Source organism: Lissotriton vulgaris, chromosome 11 (genome assembly GCF_964263255.1).
Source record: "Lissotriton vulgaris chromosome 11, aLisVul1.2, whole genome shotgun sequence".
Lineage (NCBI taxonomy): Eukaryota > Metazoa > Chordata > Amphibia > Caudata > Salamandridae > Lissotriton > Lissotriton vulgaris.
In genome coordinates this window covers 736,672,152-736,687,829 of record NC_141699.1, presented here as the reverse complement: position 1 = coordinate 736,687,829, position 15,678 = coordinate 736,672,152, and the positions used below count along the sequence as shown (strand labels likewise).

Sequence of the window (15,678 nt, the reverse complement as noted above, 5' to 3'; positions counted from 1 at the left end):
GGGGAAAAAAAGGAGGTGGGAGGGGTGGGTTTTCCAGGGTCGATCTGTCAGATCTGTTAATTGGGAGAAAGCCATCAATAAGATGTTAAACGATAGGTTGGGGACGATCTGGGAAAGCATGCTGATTGCTGGCAGGGGATATTACAAATGGCGAATGGGGATAGTCTCTCCTCTTTAGACCTGGCTCGTTCAACCTTTCTGTCCGCCAATCTGCAAGCCCAGCACTACAAAACATTGTTCAACCTTTATATTACACCTGCTAAAATAATCAAATGGGGAGGAGTATCTGGCACAAAAATTGACTGCGTTGTCAGTTTTATGGGGCGGAAATTAGTCTTCCTGTTGCGGAATACTTATGCCTAGGAAATTTAAACAGGGGTGTAAGTAAATTTTTAGAATCCAAAGTGGGTTTGCAGATTGAGGTTACACCTCAACTGATCTTATTACCGGTACAAAAAGAGAAAATCCCCATACTGGCTCAACCTTTTATGTTTCTCTCTATGGCAGTATTAAGTCTGTGTTTAGCATCCGCCTGGCCTGACCCTGCTCCTCTATCTCTAAATAAATGGCTGGTATGGCTTATATCTATCTTATCATATTGAAATGGCACTCTATGCTCGGAAAGGCAGATGAGCTGGGAAAAGAGGTCTGCAAATTTGGGCCCCAATGAGGGAATGGCTGGAGACATATTTTGAGAATGGAAGAATAAGGCAATCAGGGGTGGAGTAATGTGTGGTATAATATGATTCATACTGGCATGAGGGGGATACCCCCCTAACATGATGGGATTGATATCTGGGTTCTATGTGATTTTGGGTATTTCTATCTTAAATTCCATATTGAAAATCTGTAAATTGCTCTTATTTTTTCTCATCCACCTGCCTGATTCGGTTTAATTTGTATTTTCGCTGGCTTGGATGGGGGCCGAGGGAGGGGCTGATGGGATGTATTAAAAGAAATTGGGGAATTGTCAATAAAGAATTAAAAAGCAAAACTAAAAAATAAAGAAAAAAGTCGGGGCTCTCTAAAATGAACCATGTAAAGAATATTTTCGTGATTCCCATAGTGTGCCTCCCAAACGGTATTTTTTTTTTAGATGGTATTTAATCCAGATATATAACACAACAACTTACATACACCTAAAACCTGCTAGTACTATTGGCTTTGTTAATGGTTGATAGCTGTTTAAGATAAATGAGTGACAATAATGACTGGTTATAAATAATTAATACTTAAAATGTTTCAATTCTGAAATTGTGAGCCTGTGAATAAAATATTATTGAGGCCTGTGGAAGCAATTTTAGCCTTCAATTATGCACGCTTTTGTTAGACATGTATGCACATTTTCTGTGCACATCTCATCCATCTGCACATTTTCAAAATCACCTCATCTTCAGCACCCACTTTTCACTCTCCCCTGGATGCACTTCCTCGCGTTTCTCTCACTTCACCACCCCAAACATACACTGCACTCTCTCACATTTAAGCACTTTCTTTTCTTTTAGTTTTGACTCATAAATATTTGACATCTGTGTACTCCCTTCACACACATTTGCACAGCATTTCAATTGCAACACAAATACATGAGCACTGTTCTGTGTACTCTGCAGAGAGGTCAACCCACTCACAGGCACTGTACTTTGTTTTCAGCCAGAGAGCCAAAGCCCCCAATCAAAAGCCCTCATAAACATGTGGTACGTCTCAAAGTATGCACTGTACAAGAGTAATAAGACGCCAGTCAAAAGTACAGAAACACAACATGAGAAAATAACTAACACTCTTGGGGATGTAAGATTAAGTAAAACATGTGAAATAAAAGAGGAACTAAATCGCTGACATGCATTACCGTAACATGTTTAGAATGCATAGGTTCGTAAATCAATCCATGTTTTTTTCATCAATGTTAAGGGGGTGATGGTAAAACATTTTTCAATGCAATACAGCAGGTAACTGTCTTTAATTTGAGCACATATTTCTCCCTTTGCCCTTGTCTCAGGTATTTGGATGACCTTCACAAGGGAACAAAAACCCTGCTCATCTTTTGGAACAAATTCACTGGGGAACAAATAGAGCAGCTCGACTTCTAAATGAGCCAGTGACATGCAGCCAGGGCCAGGGGTGTCACAGTGGAACAGGTTAGCGGGCCCAACGGTCTCAGCACAACATACGTAACACAAGATTAGCATAATAACATTTACTATGACAAAGGAGAAGGCGCCAAATCACACGTACTTGTAACCAATCCTACCATGTGACGCACGGGAAAAGGTGGGATCCATGTCTATGAATGGCAGACGTCTAGCCTCATGCAGGGATGTAGACTCCAACGTCTGAAACCTTGATGCTGACAGCGTCACTGGCCTACATTGTTAATACTGCAATGAAGGGCTTTAGAAAGGTAAGTCCTGCATTGTGTGTCAAATTGCAGAAAGTTTATTAACTGCCTGGCTTACATCTCCTGCTTCAGAGCAAGACAGGGCAGGCAGTGTGGGACAGGCAGCTCAGACTTAAATACATCAATTTGTTTAGAGAAATGATCGTATCTCTAAATAAATCAATCTATTTAATATTTTTGCGGTAAACATGTAGGAATTTCCGAGCACCTTTGGAGAAAACTCCATATTTAAATTGGATTTATGTACTCTGAACAGCTCACTAGTTTTCCTTTTTTTGCTTCTGTGATGTCATGTACTTTAGGTAGAGTGTAGCACTTCTTAAAACGTTTGCCACATGTCTGAATTGCTAACATTCCAGATATTCTTTTCGTGCTGGCATCTTCTTTTAAGTCACTCCCCTTTATCTAATTAATTTTTTCTTTCCTTCTGTTTCTTTTTGTTTCTCCAATACACCCCCTTTATTCCTCACAAAATCTTCAGTACTTACACAAAGAAGGCTGATTCCTACGATCACCATCCCAATCATGGAACATAGCCACCTGCATCAAAACATTGAAGGGAATATTAGTGAGGTGAAAAACAATTCTTGGATACTTGGTGCTTATCCTACCATTGCTGTAGAAATATATTAGCGACATTATAATGAGAAAAAGGACCATAGTACTTAGAGTTAAAAAAAAACATTTGACTTTGAAACAAAGTTTATCTGATATGTTGCTGCTGCCCATAACTACAAACTACTACCACCTTTAACTATAGAAGATCTTTCTCCGACACAATACCACTGACTTTCACTATAGATGTTTCTCTGATGTGCTAGTACTGTCCATAATTATGGAAACTGCCCCAACATGGAGATACCACCCACAATGATAGATGGATCCACAGCTATAGAACAGGCTTTCATGTGATGATGCTGGCGCTCTTAAATGTAGATGCTATCCCAAAATGAAGTTATTATTCTTTATAGATGATTCCAAACATGATGCTAATACCCGCATCTACTCTAGAAGCTTTGCCAACATGATGCTAGTGATGAAAAACTTTAGATGTTTCCACCACATGTGGCTACCACCCATATCTATATCAGAAGTTTCACAAACATGATGTTAGTGTCCACAACTTAAGAAGTTTCCACCACATAATACCACCTCCCAACATTATGCAACAAGCCTCTATGACGATGCTAGTGACCAAAACCTTTGAAATGTCCACTGCACGCACACACACACACATATATACAAATACATAAATATAATAGTATATACATATGTATAGTAGAAGCTTTGTCAATATGATGGTACTGCCCACAACTTTAGAAATTCCGACCACATGATCCCACTAACCTTTACTGAGTAAAAAACTTCTCTGATATGATGCTACCACCCATAACCATAGAGTCTGCTTCCCCAACATGGTGCTACCACCCATAACTGTAGAAGTCATTTCCATGATAGGATGCTTCCACTCATTTGTAAAAATTCTTTACTGATTAAACTTAGACAAGTTAAGATTTGTTTGTTAATTTAGCAGCAGTAGCAGCAGTAAAATTGCAAAGTAAAATGCTGCACACAGAAACAATTTAATACACAAATTCGCTAAATGAGTACTGAGTGGTTTACACCAGTACCAATTGTTGTTAGTTGATGGTGATACATGGTCCTTCAGAATCTCCTTTCACAGTAAGGACAGACAATCAAATATTTATTTCCAGACAGACTTATAGACATAAAGGGCCATATGTATCATCATCCAGTTTTGCGATTCTCAAATAGCGATTTTTAAGAAATCGCTATTTGAGAATCGCAAATAGGTATGTATGTACAAAATGCATTTTTTTGCGATTTCTTAAAATTCCTTAATTGCGATTAGCAAATTGCGAATCACAATTAAGGAATACCTTCCCATTAATTTCTATGGGTCAGGAGGCCCATAGGAATGAATGGGAAGTTATTCTCAATGTGCGATTCGCAATTTGCTAATCGGAAATTGAGAATAATTTCAAGGGTGCAGGGTTGTCCAAAGGACACGCTGTTGCACCCCTAAAATATGCATGGGTGCACATGTGGCGCATGTGCATCACATGGCACTTTGAAAAATGCCAAAATTTGCATTTTTCATGGAATTCGCAACTTACCACCAACTAGAAGTTGGTGGTAATTTGCGATTCCTTAAGGACATTTTGCAATTTTTTTTAGCATCATACATTGCATTTAAGGAGTTGCAAAATTTGCGATTCCTTAAATCCAATTGCAAAAAAAGGAATCGCAAATTTTGCGATTCCTTGTTTTGCACCAGATTTTGGTTTATACATACCATTTAGCAAATTCACATTCGCAAAGGCCGAAATTCTGCAGATTTCGGCCTTTGCGAAAGCGAATTTGCTTGGTACGTATGGCCCAGAATAGGTAAGTTTGGTGATTTGTGTTTAGTGATGTAATAGTCACTCTTGGCATTTTTGCAGTAGGAGGTGATCTTTTGGGGCAATTTTAAATGAGAAATCCTAGGAGGGTTGAAAGATCAAAACCTAGATGCCATATAAGGCAGTTTGGGTGAGAGTAGTAGTTTTGATTTGCTGATCTTAGTATCTGGGGTGAAGTGTAGCAGGATAACATGTCAGAGAGATAGCCACAGGAAATTTCATTGATTGCTTTATATCTGCATAATAGGAGTAAACCCTTTGTTTTCAGGATAGCCAGTCAGCTTGATGGCACTAGAAGTATGTCTAGTATGTCTGGGGAGATTGAAAAGAATTCTAGTGGCAACGTTTAGGATCTTGCCCAATGAAAGACCTTGAGGATTGGGGTTGGTCCATTAGTAGCATGTCGTATTAGTGAGTTGCGTGTGCCAAATGCCCTGAGCGGCTATTTTGTATGTTTTGTAATTGGGAATGTGCAGCTGCACCTTCTGTGGTTACAAAAGATGGCAGGGTTTTCATGGAGGTAGAGAAACCCAGCGTGCCAGTTGGGGAAGTGGATATAGTTAGTTTTGGAACCAGACATTGATCAGAAAGAAAAGTACAGGACCTAAAATTTGGATGGGTTAAGCATGAGGGACTGGATAGCCACCCAGGGATGAATAGCTGAAAAACCTTTTAATATGCAAGGCTTTAGAAAGCAAGAGAAAATAGAGAAAGATTTATGATTTAATGCACTTATAATAAGGCAGAGAGAATATCCATCATGTTTGTGATGGAGAACCCATCTGCCAAATTTGAAATCAATCCCTACGTTTCCCTGACATGTGGGTGTGCCTATAAATAAATATAAAACTTCTATGACATGTTGTTGCTAACCATATGTAAACAAAAATGCTGGCATGACGCTACCAGCCAAAAATAAAGAAGCTGCCCCCTTACTCTAACCATGTGTCTCTATTTTCTTCAACCCCACTCATCTTAAAAACTTTCTGATCAGTGCCCAACCATTCCCACCAGGGGCCCAATTCACAACGAGCCTCCGCACTTGTGGCAGAGGCCCGGCAGTCATGGCGTGGGGGGGTGCTTGTGTGGCTGGGCCTCTGCAATGGGAAACATCAATGCAGAGGTCCTACCTCAAGTACGGGTGACGAGCGCGGAGGCCCTTTGTGAATTGGCCCCAGGGTTTCTTCAAATTATGGACAGAGTACCTGCTTCTCCACCTCACAATGCTACCAGCTGCCATTGCCAGAGGACATGGCCCATCTAAGACTACCTTTTCCTGCTCCCTCTCGCTTTAACCATTTTTAGAACAGAGAATGGCAGCCAGTGTGTATCTGTCTCTGCGGCCTGCCACCACTGACACTGTGTGAGAGGCTGGCCTGGTATATGATGTCCATCAATGTAAGTGGGCACCTTGCACCAGTCCAGACAACACTTATTGTGATTTAGGAGGTCTCAGATAACCTTAGAAAGCTATCTAAATGGTAGCTGTGGAGAGCAGACTTCAGGCTTAGTCTTGAAGGAGTGTAAAGCAGCTTGTTTTACCAGAATGCAATCTAGTAGTATAGATTAAATGTAAAGGGAACCACACAGTAGTTATAAAAATATGTATTTATTATATAACCATATCTAGTATGTTACAGTATCTCCCACACGGAAACAGACACAAAGCACACAATACTTTAGCAAAGGAATCACAAAAAATAACATGAATACACAGCGGGCCCCAGGGGGGACCAAGCCATATACTGAGAAAGTTGTATAAGAAGAACGACTCAAGTCAGGACAATGTCGAGAGGACATAGAATTTCTGGGACCCCAAGGAAGCACCCAAGTAGAGTAGACAGGGACCCCACGGAGTACATGTGCATTATGTGAACACAATTGCATGCTCCATACAAGTCTATGTCCATGTCGCGGTTGGAATTTCAATGATTAAGGACACTTCCCACTGGACCCTAAAGAAACCCTGTGGAAGACAGAAGGTTTTAGAGCCACCCCACCCATGGATACCATGGGACCCAAGTTACCTATCCCAGGGAATCCGGGTGCATAGGTGTGAAGAGGCATCGAAAACCGCAGTCAAACCTGAAGGAGGACTTTAGGAAAGTGTTGCTGCTGGAAGAGGAGAAAGTGTCTGGAGGAATCAAACATTGATTTTTGATGAAGAGTACCTTAAAGCAGATGGGACGAAGTCGGGGTCAATGGGGAGTGACCAGCGGCTCGGTAGACGAATGCCCACTGATGTTGGGTGCTTCAGGATGGATGTCGATGACCTCGACTCTGCAGCTGTAGGGACCAGGCGATACTGAGGATGACCAGGAGCGGGAAACAAGTTGCACCATGAAGGATGTCGAGAGCTGAGGGATCAGTGTCCGGCAGGACACCAACAAGTCTTGGCAAAAGCAACCCACGCAGGAAGTCAGGAAAGTGTACAGTTCGGACCAGTAAGGTTCAGGAGACTAACCACATGCAGGGGAGTAAGGGCAGGCCCCAAGCAATCAGGAAATCCCAAGGAAAGCAAAGGTGACCCTCAAATGGACCTGCAGGCCAACAGCCCTGGAGTCGCGAGAGGACCTCGGGCAGCTCACCAAAAGAGGCAGGCTTGCTGCACACGATGTGGTGTGGCCAAAGATTCTGGTCACAGAAGGTGGTCGTGGGTGGGGCTACTTGGAGCCCGGAGATCTTCTTGCAAAGATGTAACAAGCCTATGCAACTGCAAAGGGGATGTGGTACCCTGGGGTTCAATTATTGCAGCCCTCACTCAAGCTTCTGGTCTCAAACTTGGTCAGAGGGGACAGCAGGCCACAGGTGGCTGAGAAAAACCATGACCTGAGTTGCAGAGCCCACAGAGTCCAGAGAAGCTCGGGATCTGCTGACTGGTCATCTTCATTGGTGTGCCTACGAATGCAGGGGAGTGACTCCTTCACTCTCAGGGAGATTACTTTGGTTGTCTTTGATGCTCCACAGGCCTTGGAAGGTTTCTGGAGGATGCACAGGTACAGACGATGCAGCAGATTGAAAGGGAGATAAAGCCAGGCCCAAAACGAAGTTCAGCAAAGTGGAGTATGCACAGATGGTTGAAGTGCAATGGTTTCAATTCTGAATCTTGTCCACGATGAATCTAAGGTCCTACAACCAGGAAAGCCCTTAAGTACCCACGGGAGAGGGTTGGAAATATTCAGGGGATCCTCCCAGGGGAGGGTCTGAATGGGAGAAGGTTGTCCAGTTTTGCACCAGAGTGGGAGTCAACGGCTCCAAGGACTGGTTTGAACTGGGCTATGCACAGGGACACCAAATGTGCCCCTCCTGCAGGTTCTCAGGCTCTGGTAATCGCACCCACCCAGCCCTAATACACTAAATCCTGTCTGGGAGGTGGCCACACCTCCCTGTGACAGGATGCCTATTGTTCTGCCGTCCTCTGCTCAAGCTTGACTCAGCAACAGGAAGGCAGAAATGTGTCTCTGATCGGGAGCAACCATTTTGTGCTTTACGGAGCTAGAAGGCTGGTACCAGGAACACTGAGAGCCCCACAAAGGGCCTTCCTGGTCGGTGGAATAATACTTCCCACACCGGTTACCAGTGTGGAAGTATGATTCCAACATGTTTGACACCAAACACAATAGGGTTGGTGGTAGCTGTTTTCAACCTGCTCATCACGCAGTCTCCTAATTCTCCTCTTTATTAGTATATGGCTGCTTCACTGACAACCAGGGAGAATTAACTCTGTAGGCTGCAGGGGTGTCCTGCTCATGCAGGGGCACCCTTTCACTTAGAACCAAGCACCCTGCCCTCAGGATTGTAAAGGCCTGCTGTAGTGGTGACATAGGTTTCAAGTGCAGTGACCCTTAGATAAAGTAAACCTATATCTTGAGTAAGGGGTGCATTCACAGACTGACATAGGATGCAATGGCAGGCCTAAAGTTCCATTTTGAATGGGTATCATAATACCTGCTGCAGCCCATAGGAGACCTCTGGTGTACCTATGCCCTGGGTACATGGGTACCATATACTAGGGACTGACAAGGGTACCCCAGTATCCAATATGCGGTGTACCTGAGTACATAGCATAACAGTTTAGGAAGAAAGTAGACAGACTGGTTCCTGATTAACAGGATCCCAGTCAGACTAGTCAAAACACCATTAGCACCTGGCACAAAGTTGGGGTACACATGCAGACGCTAGGACCAGAGGAAGGTTGATGAAAAACTCATATATCAAAACAAGCACAGGCAAAGCCAATAGGTCTTTCCTTTGGGTAACCCTTGCCAATGGTTTTATCCCTATCTTCTGTATATACATTGCATAAAATGTCATTTAACTAAGGGCTTTCAGTTTGTTTAACATTAATAAATTATCTTTGCTTTAGTGCAATTTTGTATTGTAATGGGAATTTACTTTGCTAAGTGTTAGTAAATCCGAGACGTTTTGGCTCTAAAAGGCTGGGGTAGTGGGTTTTGCAATGCTTGTACGGTACCTGTGAGCTCAGTCTAATTTAGGTGTCTGGGTGAGTTCTAGTTTTGGGAGTGTGTTCATAATTGTGCATGATTTAGAGCTCTGGAGCTGAAGATGAAGGCAGTGAAAGTCAGTGGCCATAGAAGTGTTCACATTACCTGCTCAGTCAATCCTTGGCCTCTCTCCAGTACACACATAGTGATGATCACACATGTACCATTTGTAATTACCAATTTTAATTATTTACAACAAAATGTTGTTATGCATTTATATCAAACTGCTAAAATGCACTCATAAAGTCAATAGGTGTGGGTTGTTTTAGTCATATATTTGTTGTTATGTGATACCCTTGGATGCAACTGCACAAAACTCTCAAAGAAGCACCTAAGTGTTCTTAAGGGAGTGCTGTGTAATGCACAGGTTAGTAGTTCACATTCTTTAAGCCACACTCCTAAATAATTAGTCCATATCTCTTTTAGAGACCCTTCCCCCACCACTACCTTTTGCATCTCACTAAAAGCACTGTGATTCACATCAGGCTTCTGCCTACCAACAGCTAAAAGATGTCTCATAGTTCCCTACAAATTGTGATGTTGTAAAACTAAGGAGGCCTTGGAGTCACATCTAAAACTTGCAGAACTGAAAGAAGGAGCAACTGATTTTCTCGTCTGTGGCACTCACTGGGCAGCGTCTCTGTGAGGGTAGGAGCACAGCTTGTGTTACATGTAAGAGGGGTCTATTGTGCCCTTTGATGAAAGAAGCAGAGGGACTGACCTTCTCCACTGTGATACCCCAGGCAGTGATTGTAGTTCTGGGGACTGTTGGTGGTGTCACTGTGTCCCTTTCAAACCGAAACTAAAGTATTTGTTCCTCAGCGCTGTTTAATCTAAAAGTTGTGCAGGCCATTTCCAACCTGGTGATGCACATTGAAATATCCTCAGCTTCTCTGGAAGTCAAGGGCAAAGAAGAAACACATGCAAGAGACTGAAATGTGGAGTCCGGGGGGGGCAACTAATATGGAGAGCAGGGGGGCCGATGGACTCACAATGGACAGGGGTGGGTGAGTACCAGGAAAGTGGCTGGAACTAACACAGAGGGTGGGGCAGAAGCAACAAGAGGGCACAGCTGGGGGAAGCAACAATTGGGTTCAGAGAGGTAAGTAAACTAATGGGCAGAGCGTGCAATGTGGAACATTGGTTGGGGGAAACGTAAATAGGCAAGAGAGAAACAGGAGCGGGAAGGGCAAGCAACGTGGAGCATGGGGTGGGGGAAACAAATACAGGCAAAAGAGCAACAGGAGCGGGATGGGCAAGCAACATGGGACATGGGGTGGGGGAAACGTATACAGGCAAAAGAGCAACAGGAGTGGGAAGGGGAGAGGCATCCAGTCAAGAGAGAAGGGAAGAGAGGCAAACTAAATAGACAGTTGGAAAATACATGCACTATTGTGAAGTGCTTAAAAAAAAAAGAAAAATCTAGCTCCTGAAAAATCAGCAGAAGAACACAATTAATGTGTCAATGCTCCAGCAGAGGGACAGACACAAGGATAGTAAAGAAAGCTTTCACAAGCTAATGAGTAAGAAGTAAGCAAATAAGAGTAACAATGAAGCCAGCAAAGAGCACATGTAATATCTAGATGGTGGCACCTAAACATCCCTGATGCAGTATTAGAGTGCTGCAAACTCTCTAGACGACCTTTCAAGAGAAGACATCACCTAAAGCAACAACAATTCTGAGCCACTGAAAATTGTGGAAGCTGTGCTCTTTTATATGCAGGGAAGAAACGTATCCCAGCTTGCCTTAGATTACATTCAGTATCACGTTTGCATAGTCAGACTTGATTTCACTAATCCTGGGACAATGCTAACTATAATAGTTAAAACGTTTAATAAGCCCAGCATGCAAACAATAAATTGCCGAACCAAGTTGTGCCCTCCCGGCCTTGAGGGCTGTGCTTAATGAAAATATAACAGAACCTCAATGAAGAAAAAAACACCATGAGAAACATCCAAGGACGTACCGAAGGGCAATCCATTCAATGCCATTGCCCAAGTGGAATTTGACTGAAGCTAGCACAGCTGAATCTCAGGCACACTCAATCAATCATTCAGTGTAATCAGAAAAAAACAGCTGAATCACACATATGCAAGCTCAAAACTCAAACCAACATAAAAAACCTGGCAAAATATTCCACAGTTTAACCCTCACCTCTTCTGATTAGTTACACATATTTTTCCCTCCGTCAGCTATCGAAGTTGGAAGTAAACATAACAGCTATGCTACACCTACCTCAACCCCGTGCAAAAACATTGTAGGTACTGAGTAGGGAGAATGTGATTCTACCAACGGTACAAGGAGTGGCAGTGAGCAACTAAAGGGTGCTACACAGGATCCCCATGAATGGGTGGCATTCCAAGAAGACTAAACGTTTTCATCACCACAGCCACAGTCCACTAATCCATTGGGATCCTGTGGGATTTTGTAGTCTGCCTGAGGCAGAAGAGGAGACTATATATCTAGTAAAATTTAAAACCATGTGGCATGTGGACTCAATCAGCCTGCCAGCCAACACACTCCCAGAGCATCGGAACTCTAGCCAAGAAAGAGGCTCTCGCTCATAGCTGGAGCTCAGATGCTGTGAGTATTGATCCTTTATAAATATCCGTCTGCTGTCGTTGTCACTTCACCTGTAGCCATGTTCACGAGAAGGGCAAAAGAAAAGTGCAGCGAAAAGGACAACAAATGGTAAATGGTATTTTTACTATATTGTGTTGTACTATATTGTAGCACCTACATATCTCTGAATAGTCTTCTGTGGAACACTGAAGCACTTGGCCACACTGGTAGCAGGCCACAATCTGTGTAGTGAGTGGATGGAAGGGGGTTTTATGAGCCTATCTATGGAGAGATGTGATGTTGGGCATGAGCGACCAGCGAGGTGATGTTATTTTCTCTAAGAACGCAGTGCTTTTTAGTTTGGTGGGGGAAAGAAGTGTCAGAGATAGAGTGGGCATACATTACAATGCCACAACCCCTCAAGGCACTTTGTAAATCAACCAAGGTGTGTACATGGTTGTAGGACCATTCAGAAGCAAACAACCACGGGAAGCTGGGAAGTGACCAGGGCCTAGGTTATCTACTTTAGAAAGGAGGTTGGGGAGAATAAAACATATAGGCTTCTATATAGCCCCATCCCAGCCAGAGAAGCAATGGGGCGCTGGGTGGTTTACACCGAAAATGGGGGTGATCTAAGGAGAGCGAGTAATCCAAATAGAACCAAGCGCCAGGCAGGGATACTGTCAAATTAGTAAAATAGTTCCAAATGAACGAAATAACAGTTGGAGATGAAAGGGAAGATAGTGATAAGAGTTGCTGTCATACAGCTTTTAACCCCTTCCATGCTGGTGACGAACCCCAGCCGTCATGCACTACGGTGCTCGTGTGCTGATGACGGCTGGGGTTCGTCATGGCCCGCCCGTGTTCGGCCGGCGGCCGCACACGGGAAAAATCGCGGCCGCATCGAAGGGGTTAAGGCAGAGATGCTACTGCTATGCAAATACAGGTTATTAGCGAACAAGAGGTCGAAGAAGAATGTAGGTTGGCAACCTGCACAGAAACTACAAAATCCTTAAAGATCTAGACTCCTTTGCCTCCTGCTAGGCTAAAACAGGACAGCTTGTTATGCTTGGGTTTCAACCCCAAGTCCCTTTCAAGAACTCGCAAAAGCAGGCAAGCACAGTTGGGTTAGCCATAGATACGGTGTGAATCTATAGCTAGAACATCTAGAAATGCTAACTGTTGGAAGGTGGGTTATTGGGAGGGGTAGGAAGGCACCTAACCCCAAATATAAGCCCACCAACATGGTACTGGGTCCTAAATAGGTTCTCTATAAATTAGTTCCTATCTCAACCCTGGGAAGCTGGTATCGAGCATTAGGGCTTAACTTAGGAGAAAGCAATGTAAAGCCTTTAAAAACACCATTACAGTTAATAAGTAAGACACAACACACAATAAAAAACCCACACCCCTTTATAAAAATAGGGAATATTGTAATCCTTAAAATGAGATCAAAACCATCAAAATTCAATGTAGGGAACCAAAAATATGGATTTTTAAAGAAGAAACACTTTCTAGTGCTTAGAAACCAGTAGCGCCACTTCTGGACATCTGTTCGTGCCTGACTGGGACAAAGTCAAAGTCTGAGGCTGACAGCGTTGGAGTCCTGCCCAGATACTCCACACTGGAGGCCTCGTGAAAATGTTACCTTCCCATTTAGCAACTTTTCTGGAGCTTTTTCGGCCAGGTGCCCTTGATGCTCTCTGCCAGTCCGGATTCGGTGAGGTTTTGTCGGCTTGACTTTCTGCAAGCTCCTGATAAAACCCTGGAAGTCTGTCTTCCGGAGCTCTTCAGCGGGACAAATCTGGAATCCGGGCGGGGTTGAGGTTGAAGATGGCCATCTTGGCCCTCGCTGTTGAGTCCGTCCCCTTATGGAGCTTTTTCCAAAATGTTTCCCAAACATTCTTCCAGATGGTCTCCTAGTGGGTTCCTAGGGTCCAAAACACAAATCTGAGGGTTTGGTATCTCCTAGATGGTCCTTGGCAAGTCTGGACCTCAATTCCCGCAATGCTCTTGGCCAACCCCTAAAACTCCACTGGACACACTCCAGGAGGGGGATTCTGGCTGGAGAAGGGTCAGTTAAGCCCTGTTACCCCATAACTGCTGGGAGTCCACTCCTTTCTCTTTCTTGAAGCAGGGCAAAGTCCTCAGAACTGTAGTCCCAGATATTGCAGCAGGCGCAGTCTTCACCAGAGGGACCCGTGGTGCAGTTCAGGGTTCCAGTAGGACAATCTTCCTTCTTCTTGTAGTTTCAGGCAGTAGAACTGAGGGGCTCTGCTACTCCCACATATTTATCCAGGGTTCTCTGGTGACAAGCAGGGGAGCACACCTGTCCAATGAGGAGCAGGGCAACACCCCAAAGCATGACAACTTCCTCCAAAGTGTGGCATAGACTTGTCCCAGAAAGCACCATTCTCTAAAAATCCATCATGGCTGTAATTCCTGCAGAACAGTAAGAGTTAACTAAACCAAACTCAGAATATTGCTTAATTTCATAAAGTACCCCTACTCACATCTGTGAATTTCTTCCTTAAGCCTCCCATCTGGCCCTGGGCTGACTAGCAGAGCCCAGGGCACAGTCAGAGTCAGCTACCATCAGTGTCAGTCAGCACAAAATAAATGGGGGTGAACAGGCCAAAAAAGGTGTTTCTAACATAAACATTGAATATTACTCATCTCTCTGTCTTCACAACCTTACAAGAAGTGGGTCTAAATCATAATACTGCTAAATGTTCATGAATCTTGCTGACATCATGAAAACTGTGTTTTCTAGTTGGGAAATTCAAAGGGATTGTTAATGATTCAGGTACATAATCTCACCATTTAAAGAAATAATTGCCCCTGCCCCCAGGATATCTGCACTCAGAAGACTTTAAGATGAAGATTGTCACTTATTGGGTGGTATTTCCACGTTGTCTTTTCACCACTTCTGTTTTATGCAGTTGTCATTCAGTATACCATAGTTTCAATTAGCATGTTCAAAACAAGGTGTGGGTAGCCTGCCACTGCTTTGTGTGAACAAACCCTCCATTCTATCACCCTGAGCGATCTAAAAGGATGCACTTTCTGTATCTGACATCATCACAGTTAATTAAACTTATAGGAGTCACTTACCGACCCATCCTATTTGCCAACACTCCAAAGAGGTTGGTGCCAATGAGGTAAGAGACACTTGCTGGCAGAAAGGCCAAACCTAGAAAACAAAAACAGACTTGAAATATAGCCATTTGTTATGTTAATGTGTCAGCACTCCAAAGAGGTTGGTGCCAATTAGGTAAGACATACTTGCTTGCTGAAAGGCTAAACCTAGAAAATTAAGACAGACTTCAAAATAGTCATATTGTATATCTATTTAAGATGTTAGCTCAAAATGGAAAAGTACATTTAGTGCAACATGGCCACCTGGTAGACTATAAAAAAAGAGCGACAAATCAACACAGTCTTATATTGTTAAGCTAAGCTGTGGGTGGAATCCTAATAATTCCAATGCGATCTGACCCTAAAGGGTCTGATACCCTTCAGTGTTTCAAGTCAGTGTCCAAGACACTCCAAAACAAATCATCTGAGGTTCCTGAGCCCATAACTCCTCTCCACAGTTCAACCTGGGTGTCTAACGTCATCTGAAGCAGGCACACTTCTACAGTCCCATAGGTAAGAAGAGGGTTGGGTCTATTAGTAACAACATACTTTGTTTTCAGCAATTTGTCAGATGATGCCCCAAGAAAGCTGCAAAGATTAATGAAGTTTAAAACACTGATATCGAGATCGAGGAGCAAAGGTGTGGGAGCGGGA

At 43.4% G+C, this 15,678-nt stretch overlaps 1 protein-coding gene across 2 annotated transcripts in view; it reads right to left on the bottom strand.

Annotated features, from left to right (window-relative positions):
- The window catches only part of LOC147683421 (chromaffin granule amine transporter-like), a 343,654-nt gene that overhangs the window by 66,758 nt on the left and 261,218 nt on the right, over nt 1-15,678 (bottom strand). For both annotated transcript variants that reach the window (XM_086944840.1, XM_086944841.1), the window contains exons 11-12: nt 15,001-15,079; nt 2,884-2,935 (exon numbers count right to left, since the gene is read on the bottom strand). In XM_086944840.1, coding sequence (XP_086800966.1) covers nt 2,884-2,935; nt 15,001-15,079 — 131 coding nt within the window. The remainder of the gene's footprint in view (nt 1-2,883; nt 2,936-15,000; nt 15,080-15,678) is intronic.